The following is a 12,369-nucleotide window of genomic DNA, read 5'->3' as shown; positions in this document are numbered from 1 at the left end:
GCTCTGACATCACACAGTAGGGGGCGACATTTCCCTGCAGAAGGTGAGCGTTCCAGCTCCATATCCGTACCGGGCTGAATATATCGGGCCCCGCAATAATCCCAAGCACAGGGGATGTGTTTTTTATCCCTTTAATGCAGGGTGGGCACTTCGAGCCGGGATTTAAATTCCAAATGACTTCAAAATATGGAGTAAAGTGATAACCATTCAGCTGTTACAGCAGGCTCTTCTACAATGTTTACGGGGAATAATGTCTGATGTATAATATGTAGCGGGGATAAAAAGTTTAGCGGTTCCAGGAACACCTACTGGCACCGGACTTATCAAAAGGTACAAAGCAACACACACACACACACACACACACACACACACACACACACACACACACACACACACACACACACACACACACACTCACACACACTATTACCAAGAACCCCAAAGATTGTAAGCTTGTGAGCCGAGCCTCTCCACCTATTATATCGGTTTGTCTTGGCCTGTCAGACCCCTTGAATATGTGTATTGTATTAAGCGCTGCGTAAATTGTTGGCGTTACATAAATAAAATATAATAACGTGCGACGACCCTGATCCAGCACGAGCTTTGTGAGTAAATTCCTGCTGTTAATGCTGCATGGAGGGTTTAACGTATTTACGCCACTTAATTGTGCTACTAAATACTGTGCTACCGGTGCTCCCTACTCGGAGTCTTGCACCAGTTATGGTTATTAGAATAAAGTAAGCAGCCAGTGAGCCTTTTTCCTGGGACATCGTGATGAGCGCGAGAGACCTTTCGTCCCGATATAAACCAAAACATCGCACCTCGCCGATAACGCGGAGCGGGGGTTTGCAGGAAAGGGTCGCAGGTCTGTCCGTAAGCTGCGCGTCTGTCTGCAGGTCCAGAAGCTGCAGAATATCATCGCCAGTCGTTCCACCCAATACAACCACAACATGAAGAGAAAAGAACGGGAGTTCAACAAGCTGAAAGAGCGACTCTACCAGCTAGTGATGGACAAAAAGGACAAGAAAATCTGTGAGTTACCACGGCAATTACTTATTTCATTAATATGTTCTTTCTTTGCAGACGTTAGCGAGCCAAAGAGCCCGTTCTAGTCTGTGCTGCGGACGTTCCCCGATTCTGTCCCTTTCCATGAAGCGTTTCTCTGTAGGAGCTGACAGCCCGGCCGGGAATATCACAATCCATATTGTCGGCATAGTGTCTGTGTGTGTGTGTGTGTGTGTAATATATATATTGTAAGCCTTGTGGTGCTGGTCGTTTTTGTGATCGCATTACCTTTTGTGAAACCGACGTATTTGTAACGTTTGTGGAATCTGTTAGAATGTGTAACGTTTTGTTTCTTTGAAAGCCATCGACGTGCTGAATTACGTCGGCCGAGCGGATGGAAAGAGGACGGCCTGGAAAACCAGCAGGACAGACGCCAAGTAAGAGTCTCGCTGGCCATGGGCGTAGGAACCCCTAAAAATCTGGGGGGGATAGCATTTTTTCTGGTAGGGTATACCTGACCATTTCACCAACAGGGACTTTTATGACATTGCATTATAAATACATAGACATTAATATGTAGTTGGTCCCCCTTTGCCGCTATAACGGCTTTCACTCATCTGGGAACGATTTCCACAAGATTTTGGAGAGTTTCTGTGGGGAATTTTTGCAGCCATGCCTTTATGGACCTTGTTTTGTACACTGGGGCACAGTCATGATGGAATAGAAAAGGACCTTCCCCAAAACCGTTCCCACAAAGTTAGAAGCATAGTGCTGTCCAAAAAGGTATATCACCTACAGCTCATAAAACGTTCTACTGGATGAATGGGAGAAAATTCCCACAGAAACAGAAAAATCTTACAACCACAGATGGACCCCACTGGACACGGCCACAGAGACTACTATGATGTATTGAAGGAACCATCTAAGACTCCTAACACGTCATGCACACAGGAACATATCCACACACTTAAACACTTGAATAACATACACACGCACACAATAATACACCCCAAAACATTCCTACCCTAATATACCTAGACACATGCCCACCATAACACACCTGGAAACATACTATCATACCCATAAAAACAGATGTGCACAATAACAAACCCACAAACATACGCTATCACACCCAGACACGCAAACACATCCTTCACTTACTCTGCCTACCCCTAGATTAACTCGTGGTGCTTTGTATTAGTGATGCCCTAGACCAAGTAGCACCCCGAAATATTCTATTGTGTCCGAATGCTGTGACATACAGTGACACACATACTCATTTTAACCAGAAATAGGCCTGGATTTAACCCTAGGTGCCCCTGAGTTAAACATGTGTTACAGGGAATCATAATCTTCCCTTTAAGTACGACATGCCTGCTCATACACACATATACACTATCCATACACACATATACACTATCCATACACACATATACACTATCCATACACACATATACACTATCCATACACACATATGCACTGCCCTTACGCATGCCTGCCCACAAAAACACACACATACACTGCAATTGCCTGCACATACACACTTGCCAGTACTCACACATATGCACTACCCTTATACACGCCTGCCCAAACATACATAAACTGCTCACACACACACACGCCTCCCCATAAATATACACTGCCTTTGCACATAGTTACACAGACGTATACACTATAAGACAAATACACTCCTTATATACACACACATATACACTGCCCATACAGACGTACACATATACACTGCCCATACAGACGTACACAAATATACAGCCCATACACACGTACACATATACACTGCCCATACACACGTACACATATACACTGCCCATACACACGTACACATATACACTGCCCATACACATACACTGCCCATACAGATATACACATATACACTGCCCATACACACGTACACTGCCCATACACATATACACTGCCCACACACACGTACACATATACACTGCCCATACACATATACACTGCCCATACACACGTACACATATACACTGCCCATACACATGTACACACGTACACATATACACTGCCCATACACATATACACTGCCCACACACACACGTACACATATACACTGCCCATACACACGTATGCACATACACTGCCCTTATATGCGTGTGCCCATACACACATATGCCTGCCCAAGTGCCCATACACATTCATAGACATTGCCCATATACATGCCTCACTATATATATATATATATATATATATATATGCCCACACACATATCTACCATCAGACCCCCCCTTGTTTTGCACATCAGACCCCCCTCATTTTGCACATCAGACTCGTTTTGCACATCAGACCCCCCCTCGTTTTGCACATCAAACCCCCCCTCGTTTTGCACATCAGACCCCCCCTCGTTTTGCACATCAGACCCCCCCTCGTTTTGCACATCAGACCCCCCCTCGTTTTGCACATCAGACCCCCCCCTCGTTTTGCACATCAGACCCCCCCCTCGTTTTGCACATCAGACCCCCCCTCGTTTTGCACATCAGACCCCCCCTCGTTTTGCACATCAGACCCCCCCCTCGTTTTGCACATCAGACCCCCCCCCCTCGTTTTGCACATCAGACCCCCCCCCCTCGTTTTGCACATCAGACCCCCCCCTCGTTTTGCACATCAGACCCCCCCCCTCGTTTTGCACATCAGACCCCCCCCCTCGTTTTGCACATCAGACCCCCCCCCCTCGTTTTGCACATCAGACCCCCCCCCCTCGTTTTGCACATCAGACCCCCCCCCCTCGTTTTGCACATCAGACCCCCCCCCTCGTTTTGCACATCTCTTACCTTTCTCTTCTTCTCTTCTGCTTTCTGCTTGCTCTTCCTCCTCCCCTTCTGGTGGTTTGCCGCTCTAGTGCAGTGCAGCTGCGCAGAGCTGTTTCTGCTGAGCGCCGGGGTTGGGATATAAACGTCATATCCCATCGCCCGGCACTCAGTGACAGACAGCACACCGGTAAGTGTTGGACTGGTTAGGGAAATCCCCAACCAGTCCTGCACGCTGCAGCTGCTGACCGGGCAGCTGTGCACCGAGGGCACTGGGGGGGATTGCTCTATTATCGGTCCCCCCCGCATGATTTCCTGGGGGGGATCTGTCCCCCCCGTCCCCCCGGTTCCTACGCCCGTGTCGCTGGCGTGGTGGCGGGTGAATGTTAACGTGTATTTTACCTGATGCCCCCGCAAGCGTGACGTTGAGTCTCCGGTTTTGCTTCAGACCCAAATGAAATGTTCATCCAGCGAGAAACTTTATTACTACAAACCACGACTCATTTTGATTTGTTGCGTTTATTTGTAGAAATGAAGAGGAAATGTATAAGGTTTTATTAAATGATTACGAGAAGCGCCAGAAAGATTTAATGGTGGAAAATGTGGAACTCAAGAAAGTCCTTCAGCAAATGAAGAAAGAAATGATATCGCTGGTGACCCCTCAGAAAACAATAAGCCGAGAGAAGACGGAGGACGGCCTCTGCACCGTACGTATGCTGTAGGTCTGTTCACGACCTGATTTTAACTCCGGATTATACACCCCTACCGGCATGTTTGGGTGGGCGACTCTAAATGCCAGAGGCGAGATTGGCAGAGTGGGGACGTTTAGGATTCCAGGGCATTGTTTGGAAGACCAGACGATCTGTTTGTTCCCACGCCAGGTCCTCTCTGACATCGAGGAAGACGCCGGGGACACCAGCAAAGAAATTTGTTCTGAATTGTCTTGTGAGAGTGTGAGAGAACAGGTGATTAACAGCATCCGGCAACAGTGGCGAATTCTAAAAACCCATGTGGAAAAATTGGACAGCCGAGGTAAATGCTGATGGTTTGCTCTTTGGACTCTTTGTTGGGTTTATTTCTTTGAAGGTGAAATGCGTTGGTCTTGCCTGTGTTTGTTTGCAGCATCGATTGAGGCGTCTCCAGACTGCAAAGGTTTGATCACAAGAGAAGATCACGAGCAAGAGCTCGAAAAACTGAAAGGTGAAATTAATCGATGTAAAGAGACAATAAAGAGCCAACAGCATCTGTTCCAGGTAGGGCTGTCTCTCTGATATGTCTGCTGGTGGCTTTAGGGGTTGCGCATGTCATTCTTCTTCTTCCTGTTGCCCTCCGCAGCAGCTCAATGTACAAAGGGATGATTCCTCCGCGCTGCTTCAAGACTGTTACGTTCTTGAGGACGAGGAGCGTCTCAGAGAGGAGTGGAAACTATTCAATGAACAGAAGAAGAACTTTGACCGCGAACGGAGGAGTTTCACAGAGGCCGCCATCCGTCTCGGCCATGAGGTAAGAAGTTTTTAAATGTCCGGAGTATGTGCTTTTAAAGCTGGGCTACTATTACCTGATAGAAATGATCCGGTTTACTACCCAGTTACTCTTCTTTCACTATGCCTGGGCACCAAGACTGAACTGAATGCTAAAGGCCTCTCTTCCCTGACAGGCCATGTGATAAACACTTTTTGAATGGGTTTTGTTCCATCACATGGAATGAGGCAAATGTAGCTGATCTGTGTGTGGAATGCCAGACCCTGCCCGTCCCGGGGGAAATATCGGCAGCTTATGATACCCCAGACATACTGGTTATTCCAGCCTGCGTAACATTGGCGTCGTTACAATATAATCTGTGTGGGATTTCACGCGTCTCATGCGAGCTGAACTCCTGTCTTCCTTTAGAGGAAGGTGTTTGAAGACGACCGGGCAGCTTGGTTAAAGCACCACTTTTTGAACATGACGGCGTTTTCCGACCAGAGCTCAGAGAACCGGAAATCCCCAGGGTCCTTGTTCAGTAGGTATTGGGAAGAAATGCATTTTTCGCCACATCTCGTTGTCGGCACAGTTTCGGTTTATAGTTCCATACTCGCCGCCGAGTCACTGGCCTTCGCTGCCTTCGCATACTGTGGGTAACATTCTGGGTTTTATAACATCATTTTTACCATTCAGGTTCAGAGATAGACCCTCACAGATCACTTCCTAGATATCCGAGTAAACGCCGACCTTCTGATGAAATGTCAAAGGAAGCTGAGAAAGCAGCAGCACTCCCCCAGTCCACCAGGCACCACGACCTGCGCAGAGATGGGTAATGATTCTTTCACAGAATGTCCTTTTATCATCCCCTCTTTACAGCATGTCTCAAAAATCCTCCATTCGAGGACACGGCACCTCCTGCTATACAAACTTACAAGTCCCGTTAATAGCACCACAATGGTCTGCCGGCTGGCTACAGCCAATCCCTGGCGTGCGATCATCTTCCAATCGTGTGTCAGGATACAGTTGGGTGACAGACGTGGCTTGTAACCATTGCCTGAGACAGAAGGAATGTTATGTTTTCTTAACAGAGATAATATAGTTTTATAGCTATTCTTGGTATTAACAGGTATTTTTATTTATTTTCACTTAAAATGTTGCATTGGATGTTAAGATTATTTGAGAGACGATTAGTTTGCCGGGGATGGCTTGGGTCACAGATGGCAAAAAGTGGTGCACATCATATAAAACTTTCCTGTAAGTGTGAGGGCTTCCCAAACTCTGGACAAGTGGATTAATACATGGGTAGCTCCAAATGAGCCCTGCCTGTCCTGAGGTTTGGGTGCGTTCACTGAATGAGAGATGGCAAGAGTCTGAAAACCCTCAAGTGACAAAAAACAGGTTAACATAAAAGAAATATATAAAATAAAGGAAGTGGCTGTCGATGGAAAAATAAACTCCGCTCCCTTTCCAGTTTGTGGTTGGTCTTCAGTCTCTTTCCTGGAGTAAACTGGTGGGTCCAGATCTTTGGTTAATTTCAGCACGTAATTCCACACAACTACCCCCCCCCCCCGTACCAGGGTTACAAACGGAGGCAAACGGCCACTACTCCTTTTATTATAGCTAAAAATGTGACGTAAAAGCAGTCGTTTCATATATTTGCATTTGTTAATTCCCTGTTTCCAGCTCTTCAAGGAGTCATTCAAGCACCAGTCCTAACGGCAGCCGTTTTGTGAACTGAACCCAGACGTCTGGATAAAAGTAGAAGCGATTCACTGGAGACTCGGGCCGCTTCCTCCGCTCTTCACTCCTTTCTTTCTTAATTTATTGACTCGACGAGTCCTCTGTTGCCACATCACTGCCTTGAATCCGTGACATATTTCCTGCTTTGAGTTCTAGGCCGGCACGTTCTGATATTCAGTGCGAGCCGCGTGGGGTCTGTATGCTGGTGTCGGAGCTGAATGAACATTTCTCTCAGGGGTTTAGACACCGAATGGCCTTATAATCCAATGCCTTGAATAATTCCCCCGGGCGGGGGTAACTGCTGCGTCCCACAGATCTCTTCGATAAATGATATGCTGGGTCTGTCTCTCTTCATGACTTAGCAGTTTTTGATTTGGTACCAGGTGGGCCGGTTCCCACCCTATGAAGCCACTTGTGCCCTGAGCGGGGGTCATTCCGGAGAGCCAGAAGATGCCGGCTGGCCAGTGGTGTAGACAATCCTCGGGTTATTGCAGACCGGTACAGCCCCTTAACCCTTCCTCTTCTTGAATCAAAAAGTACTTTGGGGGTGCATCTGCTCTCTGATGACACCTTGGGGATTTTAATGTAGAATATGGTGCTTACCAACCTGTCCTTTCCCTGATCGCTTTCTTTCTTATTATGCTTGTTTTTGTTGGGGGGGGTTTACATAGTGATACACGTTTAATGTTTACGCCGCAGTTTCTTTTTTTAACATCAGCGTATTCATTAATAGATTAAAACAACCACCTAAAGTCTTATATTTTTCCCCAAAACGCCTTCAATAGATGGTGAAAAGAATTGGCGGAGGCTAAAACGAGATGTATTTGATGAGTGCTGGTCTTAAGCATAATATTGGGAGATTAATATTACTCAATCCTAACATAACCTGTTCTTTATGTGAATAAGAGGTCTGTGTGCTTTTGTAGACAATTTTTTTGTTTTTTTTTTATTTTAAATAAAGTGCAAATTGTTTCAAAGAAATAACATTTTGTGTTGATTTACCACCACATTGCCTCATTTCTGAATCCTTTGGTTCATTCAGTTATATTAAGTGTTTTACTTTCCAGTGAAGTTATTTTGGTAAAAATAAAAAGTGGTCTATTACCTTTTAAAAACGGGTAAGAAGCCCCTTCACTGCCGCAGTAATTTCAAGGCAATAAACAAAATGTAAAGGAAACCTGAACAGGCAAAGAGGAGTTGGCGGAAATGTAAGGGGCAAAACATCCATTTCTGTGTTCAATCCACCTTCGTCTGGCTTCTGCCAAACGCTTTACCGTATTGCCTCCTTCCGCAAATGAATTTTCGGCGTGTCGGTGGTGACCACGTGTCTTTCTGTGCCCTAAAATGCTCCTCGCCGGATATCGGATACAAAGAGGACGTCAAAACAAATGTAATCTTCATAGGCAGTGTCCATACAAGTACAGCAGTGTCTGGCCGGGTTTGTGAGGGTCAATAGAATACCATTAAATTACCCACCACAGAGCCCAGAAAATGTCCGCCATAAGCAATGTTGGTTCCAACCCCTGGTTATTGGGTAAAAACATGCAAAGCCCCTTCCATAGTCCAACATAACCTTTTCAATGGTTCCTGAAGAAGGAATTTACCAGCAATGAACTCGAGAAGAGCGACAAAGCATCAGCTTTCTAAAAAAAAAATCATAATCCTTTAAAAAATGTAATCGCGCTGTTTATACTAAGTCTTTTATGAGCTCTGCTCCTTTGCACCATCTCATTCCCTTCAGCGCCGGCCTGACTCGTCGCCCAGTCTCGGTAATTCTTCTCTCTAAATGCGGTGTTAAGACTCTGCAGCCACATCTGAAACGTCATACTCCCTGCAGCTCCGTCTTACTCTCGCCGTCTGACCCTCAAAAACGATTGATGGACCGTTAGTGTTTTATGATCTCGTGTTTTACACGACCCTTACAAAAAAATTACTACAGTTATTCTGAAGTAATACTGCAGATTTTTGCACATGAAAAAACTGCAATACTGCACTTTTACTGCAGTATTACTGCACATTTACTGCATTTGTACTTCACTGTACTGCAGTTTTACTGCACATTTACTGCACTTTTTTTTATACTGCAAACCTACAGTTGTACTTCAATGCACTGCAGCTTTATTGCATTTGTTTTTCCGTACAAAAAATAACTGCAGTAAAACTGCAGTACAGTGAAGTACAAATGCAGTAAAAGTGCAGTATTGCAGTTTTTTCATGTCCAAAAAACTGCAGTATTACTTCAGAAAAACTGCAGTAATTTTTTCGTAAGGGGAACCTGCAGCCCCAGCCGCTGAACCCTTCGTCCCGGTGATGTATTTCCGTGACCCCAATCCTTGCTCAGTTGGCGTTAGAGACAGACGCGCTTCCTTATAAGAAAGCAAACTTTTTTCTTTTTTTTTTTCTTCATTTATGTAAATGGAACAAAGTAACACTTTCAAAAAAACAGATTTTATTTAAAAAAAATTTCAGTAAGTAACTGGACGGTGTCAATGGTAACTGATCTATAATAACAGCTAATTATTAATAGCCGTTAAACAGCCCTGAGTTAGCAAAATATTTGTATTTGGGAAAAGTCGGTGTGACCCGAGATCCGTGCCAGAAACACACACTGAATTCTGGACAAATTATGGATCCAGAGCAGATAAACCGTGATCCATTGGACTCATTGAAGGTGACAAATGTATCCTTGAAACAAGCTTTTCCTCTTAATGTTTAAATAGTGTAGGGCCCGCAGGAACGGCTGCTTAACCTGATATGTTAGGCTAACCCAAAGAACATACCGGGAAAAGCAGACCAGGCACATTAGAACGTTCTGCATAATCCCCCAGAACAATAGAAAGTTCTGCATAATTCATCAAACCCGTCACTTTTGAACGTTGTATTAATTTCAAGCACTTGTAGTGAGGGCCGTTGGATCAGACAGAGGCCTTTGCGTTTGGCGTTTCTGTTCCAGTGGCATCTCCTGCAATCCTATTCAGGGAGGGGGTGCAGGGACAAAAGCAGGGGAGGGGGTTATAAAACACCATAGATACACGTCATCATATCCAGGGCCGGCCGTAGGTGTTCAGGGGCCTTGTGCGGCCCATCCCATCCCACCCCCACAGTCCCTTTTGACCCCTCCTTCACTGCCGCACCTCTCTATTCTTCCTCAATGTAGTTCAGGTATAGATCAAACAAACAACAAAAGGAAACACAGCATTGCAGGCATAGATCAAGTAAATAATGCATGGAAACCCTAAATTGCAGACATAAGTCACAGGTCACAAACCCCAAAGGCCAGCCCTGGCACCCAGACTGCACACATAGGAGTTGCCCAGCACACAGATTGCTCTCCTTGTTCTCATTATCTCTGCCCTTTCTGCTCATCTTCCCCCTTTCTCATTATCGCTCCCCTTTCTCTTTATCGCTCCCCTTACTCTTTATCGCTACCCTTCTTTTTATCTCATCACCTCCTTTTCTCTTTATCATAATCCTGTGTTCCCTCTTACTAATCATGTTATTGGATTATCCATACATTTAATCTTCTATAATGCAGAAGTAAGGCTCACAGGTCTGTAGTTACCTGCCTGAGCTTTTGATCCATTTTGGTCTGGCTATTTCTCAGTACCCAGCGATGTATACCATCTGACCCCGGGGCTTTATCTATTTTAACTTCATTGAGCGTTATTACCACCTGGCTGTGTAAGCCAAATGCTTGCTCCAAGCTCTCTGTAGCATTAATTTACACACCCGTGGCCATCGGTTCTTCATTGGTGTACACAGAGGCAAAAAAACAGATTTAAACCTTCTGCCTCCTCCTGATCTTCGCCAACCGACTTCCCAATTCCTTAGTCCATTCTTTAATTTTTGTCATTTGATACTGAAACGGAATGTTGGCGTTTGTTGCTGCCATTGGCTCCATTTCTGTGTGTTATAAATGCCGCTGATGATTTATTTGCTGTAAATGTCGTTCTCTTTTTTCCCTTACTTCCCGACTGCTCTATTAACTCACGTTGGGTTTATTTCTTTTCTATTGTATGTGTTCCCTGTGGTTCCTGTCTATAAATGTATTTTATTTTTATTTTTTTATTTTTTTTTTGCTTTCCTTTTTTTTTTATTTATTCTTTATTAAAAAAAAATTTTTCTTAAGAAAACAATTTTAACAAACATTCAACACACATGTAAGTAAAATTAACTTACATTATACGTACATAGTACAAGACTTATAATACATATAACATATATAACATATATGACAAAGCTCTATGAAAGATGATCCTAATGAAACCCTGTATCTTTAAAGGGGTAATTATGTCTCTTGGCTAAGTGAAAAGGTTGAACTCTGTCCAGGTTCAGCTGAAGAAATATGGCAAAAAAAAAATAAAAATAAAGGATTTCTTAAGAGCTAGCTGGGAAGCTTTGGTTCTAACTAGACCAGATCTTATTATAAGAGACTAGGTTATTTCGAAAGAAATATCTCTCTGAAGTGGCCTGAGTTTTAATTTGATTAAAGATTTCATCTCGTGATGGAGTATTCTGAGTTTTCCAGCATCGAGCTATACAAATTTTACAAGCCAGTAGTATATTAATAAGTAATATATTATTACATTTAGATGTTTGTGGTAAATCTAAGTGAAACATAAAAGTTTGAGGTAGCAAACAGATTCTAATACCTGTATTTGTTAAAAATAAAAAACAAACTGTTTCTTTGATAAAATCAAGATTTTGGCATTCCCACCATATATGAAGATGAGTTCCCATTACTTGATTACACCTCCAACAAAGACCATTAACTGTGTTAAACATCTTACTAAGACTATATGGAACCAGATACCAACGATGTAATAATTTGAAATATTGCTCATGCAAATTTAAGCAATGAGCTGCTTTTCTAGCATGATTCCAGGCTTTGTACCAAGTTTGAAGCTGAAACTCAATCTTAAGGTCTCTTTCCCATGATAAAATTGTCTTAGATTTTCCTTGAGGTAAGAGGTTGACCAGTTGTTTTGCTACCTTCGAAATCTTATTTGATTGAGGGGGTTCTAGTAAAAGCTCATCCAGTTTGTCACATTTCCTTAACGGAGTTATAGATAAAAATTGTTTAATACGTAAGTATGAGAAAAGTTCTTTATTTGGTAAATTATATCTAATTTGAAGATCTACAAATGGAATAGCTGTTTGTCCTTCTATAATATCTGCGATGTCTGATATCCCACTTTGTTTCCACCCCTGAATATTTAGATCTCTAATATTCAAATTCAAGATTCCTATAGGGGGTAATTCAGATATGGCAGTTGATAAGCCATAATTTTCTCGAACTTTGAATACTGCCTTTAGGATATCTTTCATTAAGAGACTTGATATAGCTAATTTCTTTGTCATTTTCCTATCAAGCCATATT

At 43.6% G+C, this 12,369-nt stretch overlaps 1 protein-coding gene across 1 annotated transcript in view; it reads left to right on the top strand.

Moving 5' to 3' along the window:
• SSX2IP (SSX family member 2 interacting protein) overlaps positions 1-7,396 on the top strand; it is a 9,742-nt gene extending 2,346 nt beyond the window's left edge. The window contains exons 5-13 of the mRNA XM_053470355.1: positions 897-1,032; positions 1,367-1,442; positions 4,315-4,492; positions 4,667-4,817; positions 4,908-5,038; positions 5,121-5,288; positions 5,676-5,787; positions 5,943-6,078; positions 6,933-7,396. Of these exons, the coding sequence (XP_053326330.1) occupies positions 897-1,032; positions 1,367-1,442; positions 4,315-4,492; positions 4,667-4,817; positions 4,908-5,038; positions 5,121-5,288; positions 5,676-5,787; positions 5,943-6,078; positions 6,933-6,987 (1,143 nt within the window). The 3' untranslated portion in view covers positions 6,988-7,396. The remainder of the gene's footprint in view (positions 1-896; positions 1,033-1,366; positions 1,443-4,314; positions 4,493-4,666; positions 4,818-4,907; positions 5,039-5,120; positions 5,289-5,675; positions 5,788-5,942; positions 6,079-6,932) is intronic.
• Positions 7,397-12,369: the final 4,973 nt, after the last annotated feature.

This window comes from Spea bombifrons, chromosome 6 (assembly GCF_027358695.1).
Source record: "Spea bombifrons isolate aSpeBom1 chromosome 6, aSpeBom1.2.pri, whole genome shotgun sequence".
Classification (NCBI taxonomy): Eukaryota; Metazoa; Chordata; class Amphibia; order Anura; family Pelobatidae; genus Spea; species Spea bombifrons.
The sequence above is the reverse complement of the archived record's forward strand: the minus strand, read 5'-3'. Positions and strand labels throughout refer to the sequence as shown.